Consider the following 16765-nt stretch of genomic DNA (forward strand, 5'->3'; position numbering starts at 1 on the left):
CCAAGACTATTTTATGAAGAACTCACACAAGGCAAGTGCCCACATGGAGGTCAGAACAAGTAATACAAAGGACACTTTCAAGGGCTCTCTGAAGAATTTTGGAATTTATTGCAAGACATGAGAGACACTGGCACAGAACTGCCCAGCATGGCATGCCCATATCAAAGAAGGTGCTGTGCTCTATGAGTGAAACAGAATTGCAGTGGTTTAAAAGAAATGTGAGGGGCAGCTAGGTAGCACAGTGGATAGAGCACTGGCCCTGGAGTCAGGAGGACCCGAGTTCAAATCCAGCCTCAGACACTTGACATTTACTAGCTGTGTGACCCTAGGCAAGTCACTTAACCCCAATTGCCTCACCAAAAAGCAAAACAAAACAAATGTGAGATTGTGAATTTAGAGATATTTCCCCTCCAAATGATCATGGAGAGCACTTGTACCCAATCTGTGTAGAGCCTTCTGAGCTCGTATTGGTCTGATCAGCCATAGTCAGACACACACCATACCTTGACCCCAACATAATAAAGTCACTCTGATCCTCTTTGAGAACAAAGGAAAACAACCAACCAGCCAACAATGAAGATGAAACGACATAATAATTGTGAAATGCTTAACACGGTGCTTGGCCCACAGTTATTACATTAGTTATTGTTATTATTATCATTCTTATATGTCATCAAGTATCTGAAGGACTTTCCTGTGGAAGAGGGCTTAAATGGATTCCATTCAGACACAGAGAGCAGAACCAGGAAGAAGAGATGGAAATTGGAACAAGGTCAATTTAGGCTTGGTGATAGGGAAAACTTCCTAAAAAACTGGTGCTGTCCAAAAGTGGAATGTGCTGCCTCAGGAACTGGGCAGCACATTTCCTTCCCCTCCCAGAAAGTCTTCTAGCAGAAGGTAGATTATTACTTGGTAGGTATGCTATCAGAGATTCTTTTCATGTATATGGTGGACTAAATGGTCAATAAGCTGCCTTTAAATTCTCAATTTCTTTGATTTGATGAAACCATTTTTGGCCATAGTAACTAATAAAATCATCTACTAAATTTTGGAAGAGTGATAATCTTCACCAGTAAGAAGGATGTCCACAATAATCACAACACAAGGTAGGACTAGGGCTAGGAGGAGAATGAAGGCTGGCTGACCTAGGACCCTCCACAAATGTAGGGCCCAGGAGGAATTCAGCAATGGGAAAGGTGGTTGGGGAGGGCAGACATTGATGAGGGCTATTCCAGGATGAAAGCCTACGTGGGTGGTTAGATGTTTCAAAGCAAGGAGGTTTCATGTGCTGAGGGAAGTTCCAGGATGAGACAGAAGCAAAGGAATGGTTTTGAAATCCAGAAAGTCAGGAATAAGACATGTGAAGTACATACAAAGTCTGAAGAACATGCAAAGTCTCTTGGCTTTTAGTACTATGTTTTTTGCAAGCAAAAAAGCTCATTGCCTCCCTAAGAGGAAATATATATATATATACACACACACATACATGTATGTGTGTATACAAATATATTACATGTACACATATATACACATGTGTATATGTACATGTGTATGTTTATTTTTAAACCATGCCCCTAGAGTAATTGATAGGTCAAATCACTTTAGCAAATGGCCAAGTAGTAACTGTTACACAGCAATTGGCCCTACTCAAAAACAGTAGCTTTACTGGTTGAAGTTGATAGACCACTATTACAATAGATACTCAATCTAAGACCCTACTCTCCGACTTTATAAAGGCTATGGGGGGGCAGCTAGGTGGCTCAGTGGATAGAGCAGTGGCCCTGGAGTCAGGAGGACCCAAGTTCAAATGTGATCTCAGACACTTAACACTTACTAGCTGTGTGACCCTGGGCAAGTCACTTAACCCCAATTGCCACACTAAAAAAAAAAATAATAATAATAATAATAAAATAAAGGCTATGGAAGCACTGGACATCAGATTGCCTGCATGTCAATGAAAGCTGAAGAATGGAAGCTGTGGCAGGTACTACAGAGAGAAAATCTGATAGAGATCGTGTACTATATGGTGTTCAGTCAATACTTAGGGGGATAGTATATATCTTGTAGGACGGCATAAAGTACTAACTCTCTCTGGATATAACTGACACAAGTTAGAATATTTTTAAGCCCACTATTGCAAATGTCTCCCTCTTTAATATAACTGCATGCATCCTTCCTAAAATGCAACTGAATTTAAAAGACCTTTATTAAGAATCTGTACTGTGTACAAGACAGTCAATACAAATATGAAAAATAACAGTTCCACTCTCAAGGAGTTTGCAATGGAAAACAAACACAGAGAAAACTGAGAAGTGGGTCTTGTGTTTCTAGCTGGTTCCACCCAAAAAACTTTTCAAGGTGGTTCAAAAACAGCCAAACCTGGGTAGGCACAAAGCCAAGTTGAGGCTTTGGGAAAGAAGAGAAAAAGGAGATAAGTTGGCATCAGCACAGAGAAAGCCTGCATTAGGCCTTATAACCAGATTTAACTTATTTATATTTATATATATATATATACACACACACACACATACATATTTATACATATACACACACACACACACACACACATATATATATATATATATATATACACGCAATTCTTCTGGGCAAGGGCAGACTCAAGAAGAAAGATTTGAGGCAGAAGAGACCAGAAGAATGGCCAGAACAGAGCTGTCTGCCCACAAGGACATCCAGAGGGAGAATCGGAAGCTGAATCCACCCCCTGGCTCTCAACAGATCCAGCTTGGTAACCAGGCAGCAGCATCTTCTGGTGGTTAAATATAATTAAATAGGCATGACTCAGTGTACTAGAGGCAAAGGAGAGATACAAACCATGTCCTCTAGGAGAATTTGAGGAAGGATAAATCATTTGCATCAAAGGAGTTAAAGTAATGAGGAAAGGCTTCACAAAACAGATGACACTTGAATGGAGTCAAAGGATTTCTGGCAGCACTATATAGTAGAAGGAACATTATATCTAGAGTGCAAAGAACTGAATTCAAATCTAGCCACAGCTATTTATAACATGTGAGACCCTGAGTAAGTAACAACTTACTTAGGCCTCATTTTTCTCCTTCATAATATGAGGATTAAGTTACTTTCTATCTTCAAATCATATCTGCTTTGAACCTATAAGGTGATATCACCCAGATAGTGAATCTCAGGAGAATAGGGCTCACTCAAGCCAGAAGATTGACCCTGTAAATCAGACTAAAAAGAAACAGAAAGACAGGAAGAAGAACTTGGAAAGAAAGTGAAGAACACACAAAATTTAAGAAGGTTAATAAATAATTCCTTGAATTTAGTAAGCCTTATTTGAACTTTTACTTGTACACAGGACTATATAGTTAGGAAATAAACTGATAAATTTTTTTTAGATACAAGCAAATTATTTTTAAATTAATTTAAATAGCTTCCAAGGAAGCTATTTAATAGGGCTATTTAATTACAATAAAGGTATTTTCCACATGGAGAACAAAATTTCAAACCAAAGGACTGCATCTATTTTTATACATACATGCAAGGGAAACAAGGGAAATGCAGAAGTACATCCACAATGGCCCCAAGTTTTACTTTAGAACCTGAGTTCTGGTAAGAGAAGCTTTTAAGAGGGTGAGGAGGGGCAGCTAGGTGGCGCAGTGGATAGAGAACCGGCCCTGGAGTCAGGAGTACCTGAGTTCAAATCTGGCCTCAGACACTTAATACTTACTAGCTGTGTGACCCTGGGCAAGTCACTTAACCTCAATTGCCTCACTTAAAAAAAAAAACAACAACAACACACACACAAAAAAAAAAGAGGGTGAGGAAAATGGTGGCCCTCAACAATCCACTGAAAGGGAGCTCCCCACAGAACATCAAGGGAATGCTTTGTTTTCTTCCCCCCAGGGCAATTGGGGTTAAGTGATTTGCCCAGGGTCACACAGCTAGTAAGTGTCAAGTGTCTGAGACCGGATTTGAACTCAGGTCCTTCTGAATCCAAGGCTGGTGCTTTATCCTCTGCGCCACCTAGCTGCCCCTTGAATGTTTTGTTTTCAACTTTTGAACATGGTACTAACGGATAAAAAAGAGCTTACAGCATTAAGCACCAAACTCTCCAAGTTCAGGCTACGCTAAGTAACTAAGTGTACCAGACCCACAGAATGGGGTGTGCTGAACGAAGTGTTCAAAGGTCCACGTGCCAAAAATGTCACGAAGAACACGCTTCAGATGTACCCTCAGGAAAATTCAATTTCAACATATATTTACTGAGTGCCTTCTACACATCAAGCCTTCCTTATGACAGGCAGAAAACTACCTCTTATGAATCAACTTCATGTGGCCAACTAAGATTAGAAGTCACCAGAGAAGAAAAAATTAATTCATTGTAACATTGGTTGATTTTTCCCTTACATTTCTTTATATATAGTTTCTGCACTTTTGTTTTATTACTAAAAACAAAACCAAATTCAGGGTAATAAGATGATTTGTGTTGTCTTTTCAAAGGGGTCACTGGGCAGATAGGTGTAATGGCCTTTGACTTTAATCTTTTTGCCTGGTTGTTTTGGTTGGCTTTGCTTTTGGATGGAGAGATAAAGAAGGGGTTAAAAGAGGAACTCGTAATGTTCTTCCCCAGAAATGTCCGCCTAGTGTCCTGACATCATAGAAACTTGATCAAATAGTTCTATGTACAGTTAAACATGTGATTTAGGAATCAAGGAAAGCTTAAGGGAAAGTGTGAGAAAAAAGGGATACCCAATCTATTACAGAAAGTTCAGTGTACATTCTGCCACCAAGTCATTAGAAAAAAATTCCTGCATGGACTCACAAAGCCCATCTCCTGCAAGATTCAACAGTAATTAGTAAAGAAAATCTCCTTACAAAAGGTGGGACACAAATGCTGACCCTCCAAAGGAGATTTAAAAGGAGCAGGCACTAAGGAGAACCAGGAGAAAATAGTGTCATGGAAAACCAGGAGAATACATCCAGGAGGAGGGGATGGTTGGTGTCAAGTGTTGCAAAGAAAGACAAGGATCAAGCTTGAGAAAAGGTCACTGGATTTAAATTAGGAGATCCTTTAAAAAATACAAATTTTATATTTATAGCAGGTTTTCTTGTGGTGGTAAAGAATTGGAAAGTGAGGTAATGCCCATCAATTGGGGAATGGCTGAAGAAGTTTGTGACATATGATTATAATGGGATATTATTATGTGTTATAAGCAAGCAAGAGCAAAATTTCAGAAAAATCTGGAAAGACTTAACATGAACTGATACAAAGTGGAGTGAGCAGAACCAAAGGAACACTGTGCACAGTAATAGCAATAGTAATAATGTATGATGAACAACTGAGTGATATTTAGCTATTCTCAGCAATACATGATCCAAAACAATCTCAAAGGACTCATGATGAAAAACAGTATCCACTTCCAGAGAAAGAACTGATGTCATCTGAATATAGACTACTATTTTTCATAGCATACTATTTTTCACTTTCTTTCTCTTTTTTCTGTTTGAGTTTTCTTGCACAAAATAACTCAAATGGAACTATTTTACATGATTTTGTGTGTGTGTGTATATATATATATATACTTTACATGATTGCATATATATATATATATAAAACCTATGTCAGATTGCTTACCATCTCAAGATAAGGGGACAGAGGGTAAAAGGGGTAGAATTTGTAAGTCAAAAAAACCAACAAATGTTAAAAATTGTTTTTACATGTAACTGGGGGAAAATAAAATATTGTAAAAAAAAATATTAACTGCCTTACTAATCTGTAAACTTTCTATAGGTGGCTTTAAGTCCTGCCACAGTTGCCATTCATGTAAAAATGTTAGCTAGCTAGCTGTCTATGAGGCTATCTATCTTCCTGGGGGTTTAAACAAATCCCCCAGGTTCATTAAACCCCGTGTGGGCCAAGCTGTAAGGGCCTGCCCTTCCCCACTGCTTCTCCCAGACTAGCAAGAAACAAGATTAAACAGCCTCCTTTCAATTAACAACAAATACCAGGGTGAACCAATTTAGAAATAAGAATAGAAGAGAAGTAGGATAATAAGACCTGTAACCTCAGCTGCTTCGCCTTTAACTTTCTCTATCCTCCCGCCTCTCTTGCCTTGTGGGTGTGGCTGCCACTGCCAAGCTGCCTGCTTCTACCCCTGAGCCCCATCTCCTTTCTCAGCTCCCCTGCAACTGCAGCTTTATCCTTCTCTGCTCCTATCAGCTGCCCCTTTCACTGTCAGCCCTTAGCTCCTTCACTCTTCTCAGTCCTCACTGTAGCTCCTTCACTCCTGCTCCCTTTCACTCTAGCTGTCCTTCTCTACTTCTGTCAGCTGCCCCCCATTCTCCTTAGTCCCTTTTTATTAACCTTCTTTCTCACCTGAAACTCAGGCTGAGCTGCCCACTCACATCAAGCTAATTTGCTGGCACTCCCAGGGCTAGGCCTAAGGCCGTGCTGGGTGCACCCCGGAGCTGGGGGGCTGGTTGGAGTAAACTGGCCTGTTCCTGAGACCCTTTGTGCACATCCCTGCTGAGCAGGGCATGGGCTAGGCTTAGTGAGGCTTATGTGCCTGAGGTTGTTTTGGGAAGAGCAGTCACACTGGGGGAGGGGCAGCCTGTTCGGGGCACCAGAGGCTAATTTTAGCCACTTACAATATTATTAAAAAAAAAAAACTAGGGGCAGCTAGATGGCGCAGTGGATAGAGCACTGGCCCTGGAGTCAGGAGTACCTGAGTTCAAATCCAGCCTCAGACACTTAACACTTACTAGCTGTGTGACCCTGGGCAAGTCACTTAACCCCAATTGCCTCACTAAAAAAAAATAAAAATAAAAAATAAAAAAATAAAAAACTATTGGGGGCAGCTAGGTGGCACAGTGGATAAAGCACTGGCCCTGGATTCAGAAGTACTTGAGTTCAAATCTGGTCTTAGACAGTTGACACTTACTAGTGACCCTAAGCAAGTCACTTAACCCTCACTGCCCCAAACAAAACAAAAAATAAAAAATATTTTTAAATAAAAAACATTGGGGCGGCTAGGTAGTGCAGTGGATAAAGCACCAGCCCTGGATTCAGGAGTACCTGAGTTCAAATCTGACCTCAGACACTAGACACTTACTAACCGTGTGACCCTGGGCAAGTCACTTAACCCCCATTGCCCCGCAAAAACAAACAACAACAAAAAAACATTGAAACACTTAAGAATGTGGAAGATTATATGCTTAAAAACAAGTGATACAAAATGAAGATTTATAGTTTTAGAGAATTTTTTTTTTTTTTTTGGTGTTCAAGTTCAGAATTTTTTAAAAAAGATGTTTAGTAACCTTGGAGAGCAGTTTGAATCAAGTAGTTAAAACTGGAAGCCATGTTACCAGAGACTTAGGAGTGAGTGGAAATTAAAGAAGCAAAGATAACAATTGTAACCCATTTTTTCCCTAGAAGTTTGATAGTGAAAGAGATGAGAGAAATAGGACCATAGTTTGAGGGGATTGCATAATCAAGGGAGAGTTTTTAAAGATGGGGAAAATCTGAATGTATGTATAGAAAACAGGAAAGGAGCTAGTGGAGAAAATAATCCAACATTATTGGAAAAGTAGCATCCTGAAGGAGGAGAGGCTCCTAGAGAAGAACTGAGGTGAAGGAATTAAGGATATAAGGAGCTGAAGTGGTAAGAAGGGCTGCCTCTGCCTCAGGAACTAAAGCAAAAAGGACTATTGGGGTATATTGTTAAAGAGTTTGAGATAGAAATGGGGAAACAAAGTCTTCTTTTCTGTGGGGGGGGACTAGTATAGGAGGCTTGAAAAGAAATTATCTTCAATTTTAAAATTTTAGAAAATGAGCAAGAAGAGTTGAAACAGAGAAAGAAAAATATTGACCAACACAAAACTTTTAATTATTATATTAGCAAAGAGGCTACAGCAACATATCAAAAAGGTGCCAGACTGGATTTAGACCAGGAATGAAGGGTTGGTTCAATATTAGGAAAACTATAATGATCATTGTAAATATCAATAATGAGAATTACATTTTATATCAAAAGATGTTGAGAAATCATTTGACAAATACAATCCCCATTCCTGTTTTAAAAAAGGAAACAAAACATCAAAAGCATAGGAAAAAATAGACCTTTCCTTAATGTGTTAAATAGTACCTACTTAAAACCAAGAGCCAACTTTATCTGTAATAGGGATAAACTAGAAGCCTTTTATTTATTTATTTTTAATTTTTGCAGGGCAATGAGGGTTAAGTAACTTGCCCAGGGTCACACAGCTAGTAAGTGTCAAGTGTCTGAGACTGGATTTGAACTCAGGTCCTCCTGAATCCAGGGCCAGAGCTTTAACTACTGTGCCACCTAGCTGCCCCCTAGAGGCCTTTTCAGTAAAATCAGAGGTAAAGCAAAAATATGCCCTATCACAATACAGTGCTAGAAAAGCTAGCTATAGCAATGAGGAAAAAAATTTCAGGAATAAGCATAGAGAAAAAAGAAACCAAACTGTCATTTATTTTGCAGATGATTTGATAGTTTCCTTAGAGAACTTCAAGGAGTTAACTAAAATTATTTTAAATAATTAATAATCTCAGCAAACTTGCAGGATATAAAATTAATCCACATAAATCAATGAAATTTTTATTTTAAAAAAAAGCAGGAAGAGAGAGAAACATAACATTAAAAATAACTACAGATCACATAAAATACGTGGTAGCCTACCTACCAAGATATACATAGTAATTATATGAATACAACTATAAAATAGTCTTTAAAGACCTAAACAATTAAAGAAATGTTAATTGCTAATGGATAAACCAAGACAATATAATAAAAATTATAATAACACCTAAATTACCTTATATATTCAATACCATACTAAACTTACTTTAATATCATACTAAAATTACTTTATAGAGTTAGTAAAATAATAACCAAATTCATCTAGAGCTGGAGTTCTTAAACTTTTGTGCATTATGCACCTTTTTCACCGTCTGTAGAGGCCTATGGAATTCCTTTCAATGCTTTTAAATGCATAAGATTACAAAGAAAAACAGTTATATTGAAATGTACTCATAAAAATATTAAAATAATACACTCACAGACCCCAGGTTAAGAACTCTTGATATGAAAGAACAAAAAGGTCAAGAACCTTAAAGAAAATAAAGAAAAAAAGGAGAAAAGAGGGGACCCTAGCAGTACCAGCTATCAAACTATACAAAAAGTAGTAATTATCCAAATTATTTGGCACTGGTTAAAAAATGGAGGGATCAATCAATCAGTGGGACAGATTTGAAAAAAGCATACCAAAACAAATGACCTAATAGCTTAGTATTTGATAAACCCAAAGAACCCAGTTACTGGAGTAAGGACTTACTATTTGACAAAAACTGCTGGAAAAACTGTAAAACAGTGTGACTGAAATTAGATTTAGGCCAACATTTCACTTCATATACCAAGATAAGCTCCAAGTGGATACATGAACTAGATATAAAAGGACATATCATAAGCAAAATAGAGGGACAAGAAATTACCTTTCAGATCTATGGAAAGGGGATGACTTCAAGATAAAACAGGAGGGGATAGAGAGCATCAAAGAAAATAAAATGGATAATTTTAGTTACATAAAATTTAAAAGTTGTAGCACAAACAAAATCAATGCAATTATATTTATTTATTTGGTTTACAGTGTTACCCCTTAGGTATTTTTTTTCATGCTAAACATATTTCCACATTAGTCATGTTGTAAGAGAAGAATCAGAACAAAAGGAAAAACCACAAGAAAGAATAAACAAAAACAATAACAAAAAAAGCAACAACAAAAGTGAAAATAGTATGCTTCAATCTGCATTCAGAATCCATAGTTCTTTTTCTGAATGTGGAGAACATTTTCCACCATAAGACTTTTGGTATTGTCTTGGATCATTGTATTGCTGAGAAGAGTTAATTCTATCACAGTAGATCATTGCACAATTTTGTTGATACTGTGTACAATGTTCTCTTTGGTTCTACTCATTTGGCTCAGCATCAATTCATGTAAGTCTTTCCAGGTTTTTCTAAAATACATCTGCTTATCATTTCTTACAGCATAATAGTATTCCATTACATTCATATACCACAACTTGTTTAGCCGTTCCCCAATTGATGGGCATCTTCTCAATTTCCAATTCTTTGCTACCACAAAAAAGAGCAGCTATAAATATTTTCATACATGTGGGTTCTTTTCCTTTTTTATGATCTCTTTGGGATATAGATAGACCTAGTAGTGATATTGCTGGGTCAAAGGGTAATTAAATACAATAAATTTAGAGGAGAAAGACATAACAGAAAAAAATCTTTTCAACAAGTTTCTTATGATAAAAGTCTCATACACAAAATATAAAAGGTGATTCAAATTTCTAATAAGCTCCATCCCTCAACAAATAAACAGCTAAAGAATATTAACAGACAGTTTTCAAAGGAAGAAATCCAAGTTATCATCGATCATAAGAATATTCCAAATCACTAATAATTTAAAAATACAAAGTAAAGCAATTTTGAGGTTCTACCTCATATCCATCAGATTACCAAATATTACCAAAAAAGGAAAATGACAGCTGTTAGAGAGGCTGCAAGAAAACAGAAGATTGGGGGCACCTAGGTGGCACAGTGGATAAATCACTAGCCCTGGATTCAGGAGGACCTGAGTTCAAACCCAGCCTCAGACCCTTGACACTTACTAGCTATGTGACCCTGGGCGAGTCACTTAACCCTCATTGCCCTGCCAAAAAAAAAAAAAAAAAAAACCCCACAAACAAACAAAATAAGAAAACAGAAGATTAATGTACTGTCACTGGAGTTGGGAATTGTTACAGCTATTCTGGAAGCTAATTTGGAACCAGGGCCCCAAAAATCACTAAACTATGCATACTATTTGACTCAGACTAACAGACTTATATGCCAAAAAGACCAAAGAAAGGAAATGAAGCCACTCATACAAAGATATCTATAGCAGATGGAAATTAATAGAGTTCTTATGGTATATTAGTGTAATGAAATAATACTGAGATGGGAGAAATAAGGAGAGGGTTAGTTTCAGAAAAACATGAGAAGATTTATATGAACTGATACAGAGTGAAGTAAGCAGAATTAAGAACAAACATTTATATGATAACATAGCATTACAGAGACATAATTTTGAAGACTTAAAAACTGTGATCAATGCAGTAGATCAATAATGAATGAAGCAGGGGCAGCTAGGTGGCGCAGTGGATAGAGAACTGGCCCTGGATTCAGGAGGATCTGAGTTCAAATCCAGCCTCAGACACTTAACACTTACTAGCTGTGTGACCCTGGGCAAGTCACTTAACCCCAATTGCCTCACCAAAAAAAAAAAAATAATAATAATGAATGAAGCAAGTTACCTACCTCCTGAAAGAGAGGTTATGGACCTAAGGTACAGAAGAAGACATGGCTAATGGAGGAATTTGTTTTACTTGACCATGAATATTTATACATGTGTTTTGTTTTTCTTTGTTCTTCAATTATTTTTGGAGGGATATGGGAAAAATTTAGAAAATGGGAATATTTTTTGAAAACAAAAGGCAGAAGTGTTGAAATTATATACAAAGACAAAATTTCATTGTCAGTCATTACATAATTCTGCATATATACTGACCATTGGAATACATTCTAAATCTAGTGTAAATGGAATAAAAAGATACACTTACCACCACCAAGAATGCAAGAAGCCTGGCGGTTCCCCCAATGTGATGTTTTTTTCCCATCTTATCTATAACAAATAAAAAAGATGTTAAAATTTTCCTCAAACCCTCTGTATACAAAATTTCTTCAAACATATAATAAAGCAATAACTTTCCTCTTTAAAATTTTAATGTGTAGGCTTTTTGTTATTTTCATATTAGTCTTTATCCAACATTTATATTTTTAAGTAATTGTTGATTCTTATAAACTGAAAAAACCCAACCCTGACATTTAAAATTTATAGCAAAGGTGATAATATGAGCAACAGTCATTTCCTTTTCACAGAATTTGATGCTCAAAAAAATCCATTGGACCAACATCATATTACTAACCATCCATATAAATATAGGAAGATACCTAACACATGATAAAGCTATACTATGTATAAATGTGCCAAGTTAGTTTCTTAAGTTCTTAGATATTACAGTGATGATTAGTACAAACCATTCTCCTTGTCAGATTATTCATGATTTGGTTTTGGATATGAGTTTGCCCTAGTCGTGGCATGATTAAATAAGTGTTTTAGCTAAAAACAGTGAATGGTCCTGGGATCTTATAATAAGATCGATCATGTTAGTATCCTTGGCTTGATTTAGCCTGGTATCTATACGTTAGGTCTAAAAGTTTCCTGGAGTAGATAACTGAAATTCTCAAATAAAAATGAGTTATATAGATATTATTTGCCTTATTTGATTTAGAAACATAATATGGATTGGCCGGTCACCAATAGAAAAAATAATAATAGAGCTAGAAAACAGTAATAATAGCAACTATCATTTATATAGCAACACAGCATTTCAAAAAATTATTCCATTTGATCCTCACAATAGTTCTATGAAGTTAGTACCATAGGCAACAGGGATAGGGACTGAACCTGCAATTTCATTACACATGGAAGTCCTTGCTGGCACCTCTCCGTAACTTAGTCTTCAAAAGTTGCTTACTACAGAAAAGTTAAGGGAATTGCCCAAAGCTGCAAAGCCAGCATATGTCAGAGTGAACTCAAATCTTCCCAGCTCCAGAATCAGCTCTCTATCCATTATATCAAAGCAGCCTCTGAGGTAAGTAACACAGAAATCCACATTCCCTTTTCACAGATGAAGAATCTGAGGCTCAGAAAAATTAAACCGTGGCTTAATGGAATAAGTACTGGGCTTGAAGTCAAATAAGGTCTGGGTTTGAATCTCAAATCTGGCACTGTGTGACCAGTGATATGCCTTTAATCTCACTGAGCCTCAGTTTCTAGAATAATCTAGAGGAGAAGGGAACTATAACAACATGAATAGACTTAAAAAGTTATGAGTTAGGAAGATTTAGATGTAAGCCTTGGCTGAAGGTACTTAATATCTGTGTGATTATAGACAAATTTAGCCTGTTACCCAATAGTAAACCTGTAAGAGTTGATGATCTACATCAGTGGAGGGTGTTTTCATACTGGGAGTTTCTTCCACTCAGAAAATCTACAGGCCCAGACCCTTCCCAACACCCACACAGAGAAAAATTATAGGGTGTTTATCATAATAGTATATATTGTGAGGCAACTGACTAACATTCTAGATGTGGTAATGAGTGGATTTTGAGAGGCAAGTTGTCTGTTGGTCACATCTCCAAAAGTAACTGACTTATTTCCCTGCTGACTAGTCATATTTAGGTGAAAAGGGAATTATATGTGCAATTAGGGGAATATTACTTATTTCTGCTGGGGCTTGAAAGCTCCTTGAGATAAATGAAGAAAAGGACCCAAAATCATAACATAAAAGACATTTTTAGAAGGAAACCATCAGTGACATATAGCAGTTTCTGTTTGTCCAAAACCACAGAGGAATGGAAAAGTCTGCTTAACTGAGCACTTCCGCTTACCATATACTTGCTATTATGGTCGATCAGCAAGCTACAAGTTACCTTCTTCCTGCCTTGTATGCATTCTGTATATACCTAGGTGTCTCCCTGAGTAAAATATCATCTCCTTGAAGGCATGGACTATTTTTACTTTTTTCTCTGTACCCCCACCACTTAGCACAGTGCTGGGAACATATTAACTGCTTAATAAAATGCTTACTGATTGATTATTAAGTCATTGTAAAATGCCCTACACATAAAATCTATAGGAGAATGGACCAAATCTATATGGATCCTAGAACATACAAGCTGCTCCTTCCAGCTCTAAATTTATGATTCTATTATCATATCCTGAAAATTTTTTTCTTTTTTTTGCAGGGCAATGAGGGTTAAGTGATTTGCCCAGGATTACACAGTCAAGTGTCTGAGACCTTATTTGAACTCAGGTCTTCCTGAATCCAGGGCCGGTGCTTTATCCACTGTGCCACCTAGCTGCCCCCCTGAAAAGTTTTTTCCAAAAATAAATATTCATTTACATCCCTTGTTTTTAGATCCTCTAATAATCCTCTAATAATAAAAAATCCTTTTCCTTTACCTCCTAGAAAGCCATCCCTAATAAACGAAGATTTTTTTAGAGGAGAAAAAGGAAGAAAAAAGTTTCCAATCCTCATATTGAATAAGTCTGACTTTATATGTGGTGTTCCACATCCACACCCAGAGCTTCCCATTCCTGCAAAACTCTGTGTGTGTGTGTGTGTGTGTGTGTGTGTGTTTGTGTGTGTGTGTGTGTGTGTGTAGAGCAGCGGGGAGTGGGGGGGGGGGGGGAGGAAGGTTCTCCTAGAAGGCCAAGCTTGGTCATTTTGTAGAATTCAGTTTCAATTGTTTTGCTGTTGTTTTTCCCGTTTCTATTGCTGTAATCATTGTGTAAATTGTTTTCATGGTTTCACTTACTTTACTTTGTTTCCATTCTTATATGTCTGCCTAAGCTTCTCAGTTTCATCATATTTATGATTTCTGACATTCACCTTCATGTACCACAACTAGCTTAACTGTTCTTCAATGGAAAGGCATCTACTTTGTTTCTAGTTCTTTGCCACTATAAAAAGTGTTGCTATAAATATTTTTGTGAGTATGGAACCTTTCTCTCTGCCATTGACCTCCCTAGGGTGTGGACGTTTTCGTCATTCTATTTTGCCTAATTTCAGATTGCTTTCAAAAATGTTTGAATGAAAATTGCTTTTTTAAAGCCCAATAACAACTTATTCATTTTACTTACTACTTCTTTCTTATAAAAGTTTTATGTGATGGAAAACGTTTGAACCTTCTTTCTTTCTTTCTTCCCTTTTTCTTCCTTTCTTCTCCTTCTTTCTTCCCTTCTTTCTTATTTTTTAAAGACTCAGACCTAGGTTAGCATTTCTTAAAATTAAAGATTTTACCCAAGAACTATTAAATGCACTAAAATTTTACCCTATGTCAATGGTAAGTAGTAAAATATTACTTAAAAGCCAAATGTAGAAAGACTCAATTTTTGCCTTAACTTGAAAGATGAAATAATTAAAAATTAGTCAAGTACAAGAAGGAGAATGTGCCCACAGATCCTTGAGACCACCAAGAGGTAGAGGGCAATTAAAGAGGATCATTATTGTAGATTACAGAGAAATTGAACAAATTCTTTCCATCAGTCATTACTACAGAGATGGGGAAATTCCTATCCCAAGGGCTCTTAAAAAAAAAATTAACAGGAACTCAGAGGGTGGCCCTAACTGAGACTGAAGTCTTTAAGGAAGAAGTTAAGGAATAGATTGAAAAACCTCAGTGCCACTAAATGGCCAGAAACTGGTAGGGATTTTTTGAGGTTGTGAAATAAATAAAATGCAGACCAATGGGGATGCTGATGAAGATATGTGATTTGCTGTTATAAACCAAAATTATCTATGAAGATTGGGAAGTTGTACATGCAATCGGCATTTTTTAAAGAGAAGAGGAAATCCAGGGAATTACTGAACTTAATTCAAAGGAAATTAACTGGAACAGTTTAAAAGGCTTATATTAATCATAATAAATATAGACAATGACCAATGTATGTTATAAAAATGTCAAGCTTGAATTTTTATAAAGAGAATCCCATCAATAATTTGCCTACGCCACCTCTATCTGAAATGTTAAACTAATCAATATATAGCTTTTCAAAGAAATTTATAACTATTACACAAAAATGAGGTAAAGCAGTTCAAGTGATTTTTGTTCAATGATTTAAAAGGGCCAAGTGATATGTGAATTGTGGTATATGTTACAACTCTTTCAATAGCAAAGACTCAAAGAATAAAACAAATTCCTTTATCAATCATATCTTTTTCAACCTTGCCATTTTTCTACTTAATATTTGATTCTGAGGGTCAGAAAAGCTGAGGTTCTAGTATTGCCTCTGACAGCTTCAGGCTTTGTGACCAGGGGCAAGTAACTTAACCTCTCAGTGCCCTGGGCAACTCTCCAAGACTATAAATTACTGCCAGGCCTGGTAATACAGGACTATATTCCCTCCCTGTGGGGGAGGGTGGGTCCTCTGAGTTCTGGAGTTATGAGCTTCAATAGAGCTAAAGCTGAATGTCCTTGTTAAGTTATAAATGAATATGATGAGCCCCAGGGATTGGGGGATGGGGTGGGTGGGGAGGAGAACTACTGTGCCTAAGGAGAGGCAAACAGGTTCAGGTTTCCATGCTAATCACTATAGGGTTCCCAGGGCCACTGAATTTACACCCCTCCACCCCCAGCCCTACCCTTTCCAACAAAAGACCAAGAATTGCTAAGAAGGTGGGAATCTACAATGGAATTGCAGAGCGCTCTTACTGAGGATTCTCTCTCCCCCAGTATAGGCTCATTTATTAGTTTGTTTATCTCATTTATTTATCTATTTAATTAGAAGTAACTCACTTTTCCACAGATTAAAACTTAGTAAGGAAAGGGATTCTCAAAGTAGTGTTAACAACAATGATAATTTTTAACATTATCATTAGCATATAACTTTGGATTTTTCAAAATGTTTTTCATGTATTTAACCTCACTGAATTATAGAATCTGAGATAAACTAGAGCCACCCCCAGACTAAGAATGCCCCCTAAAATGCAACAAGTTATTGCAGAGTCTTTCTCTGAAAACAACAAAGGAAGGTGAACCCCAAACCCCCAACCGCTCAGTCTTTTCACTTTTGCAAAGCTCTGATA

At 37.0% G+C, this 16765-nt stretch overlaps 1 protein-coding gene across 4 annotated transcripts in view; it reads right to left on the bottom strand.

The window, feature by feature from the left end:
- Positions 1-16765, bottom strand: part of SSBP2 (single stranded DNA binding protein 2) — a 417804-nt gene that overhangs the window by 259626 nt on the left and 141413 nt on the right. For all 4 annotated transcript variants that reach the window (XM_043988504.1, XM_043988494.1, XM_043988488.1 and 1 more), the window contains exon 3: positions 11672-11733. In XM_043988504.1, the coding sequence (XP_043844439.1) occupies positions 11672-11733 (62 nt within the window). The remainder of the gene's footprint in view (positions 1-11671; positions 11734-16765) is intronic.

The sequence above is a fragment of the Dromiciops gliroides genome, chromosome 1, assembly GCF_019393635.1.
Source record: "Dromiciops gliroides isolate mDroGli1 chromosome 1, mDroGli1.pri, whole genome shotgun sequence".
Classification (NCBI taxonomy): Eukaryota; Metazoa; Chordata; class Mammalia; order Microbiotheria; family Microbiotheriidae; genus Dromiciops; species Dromiciops gliroides.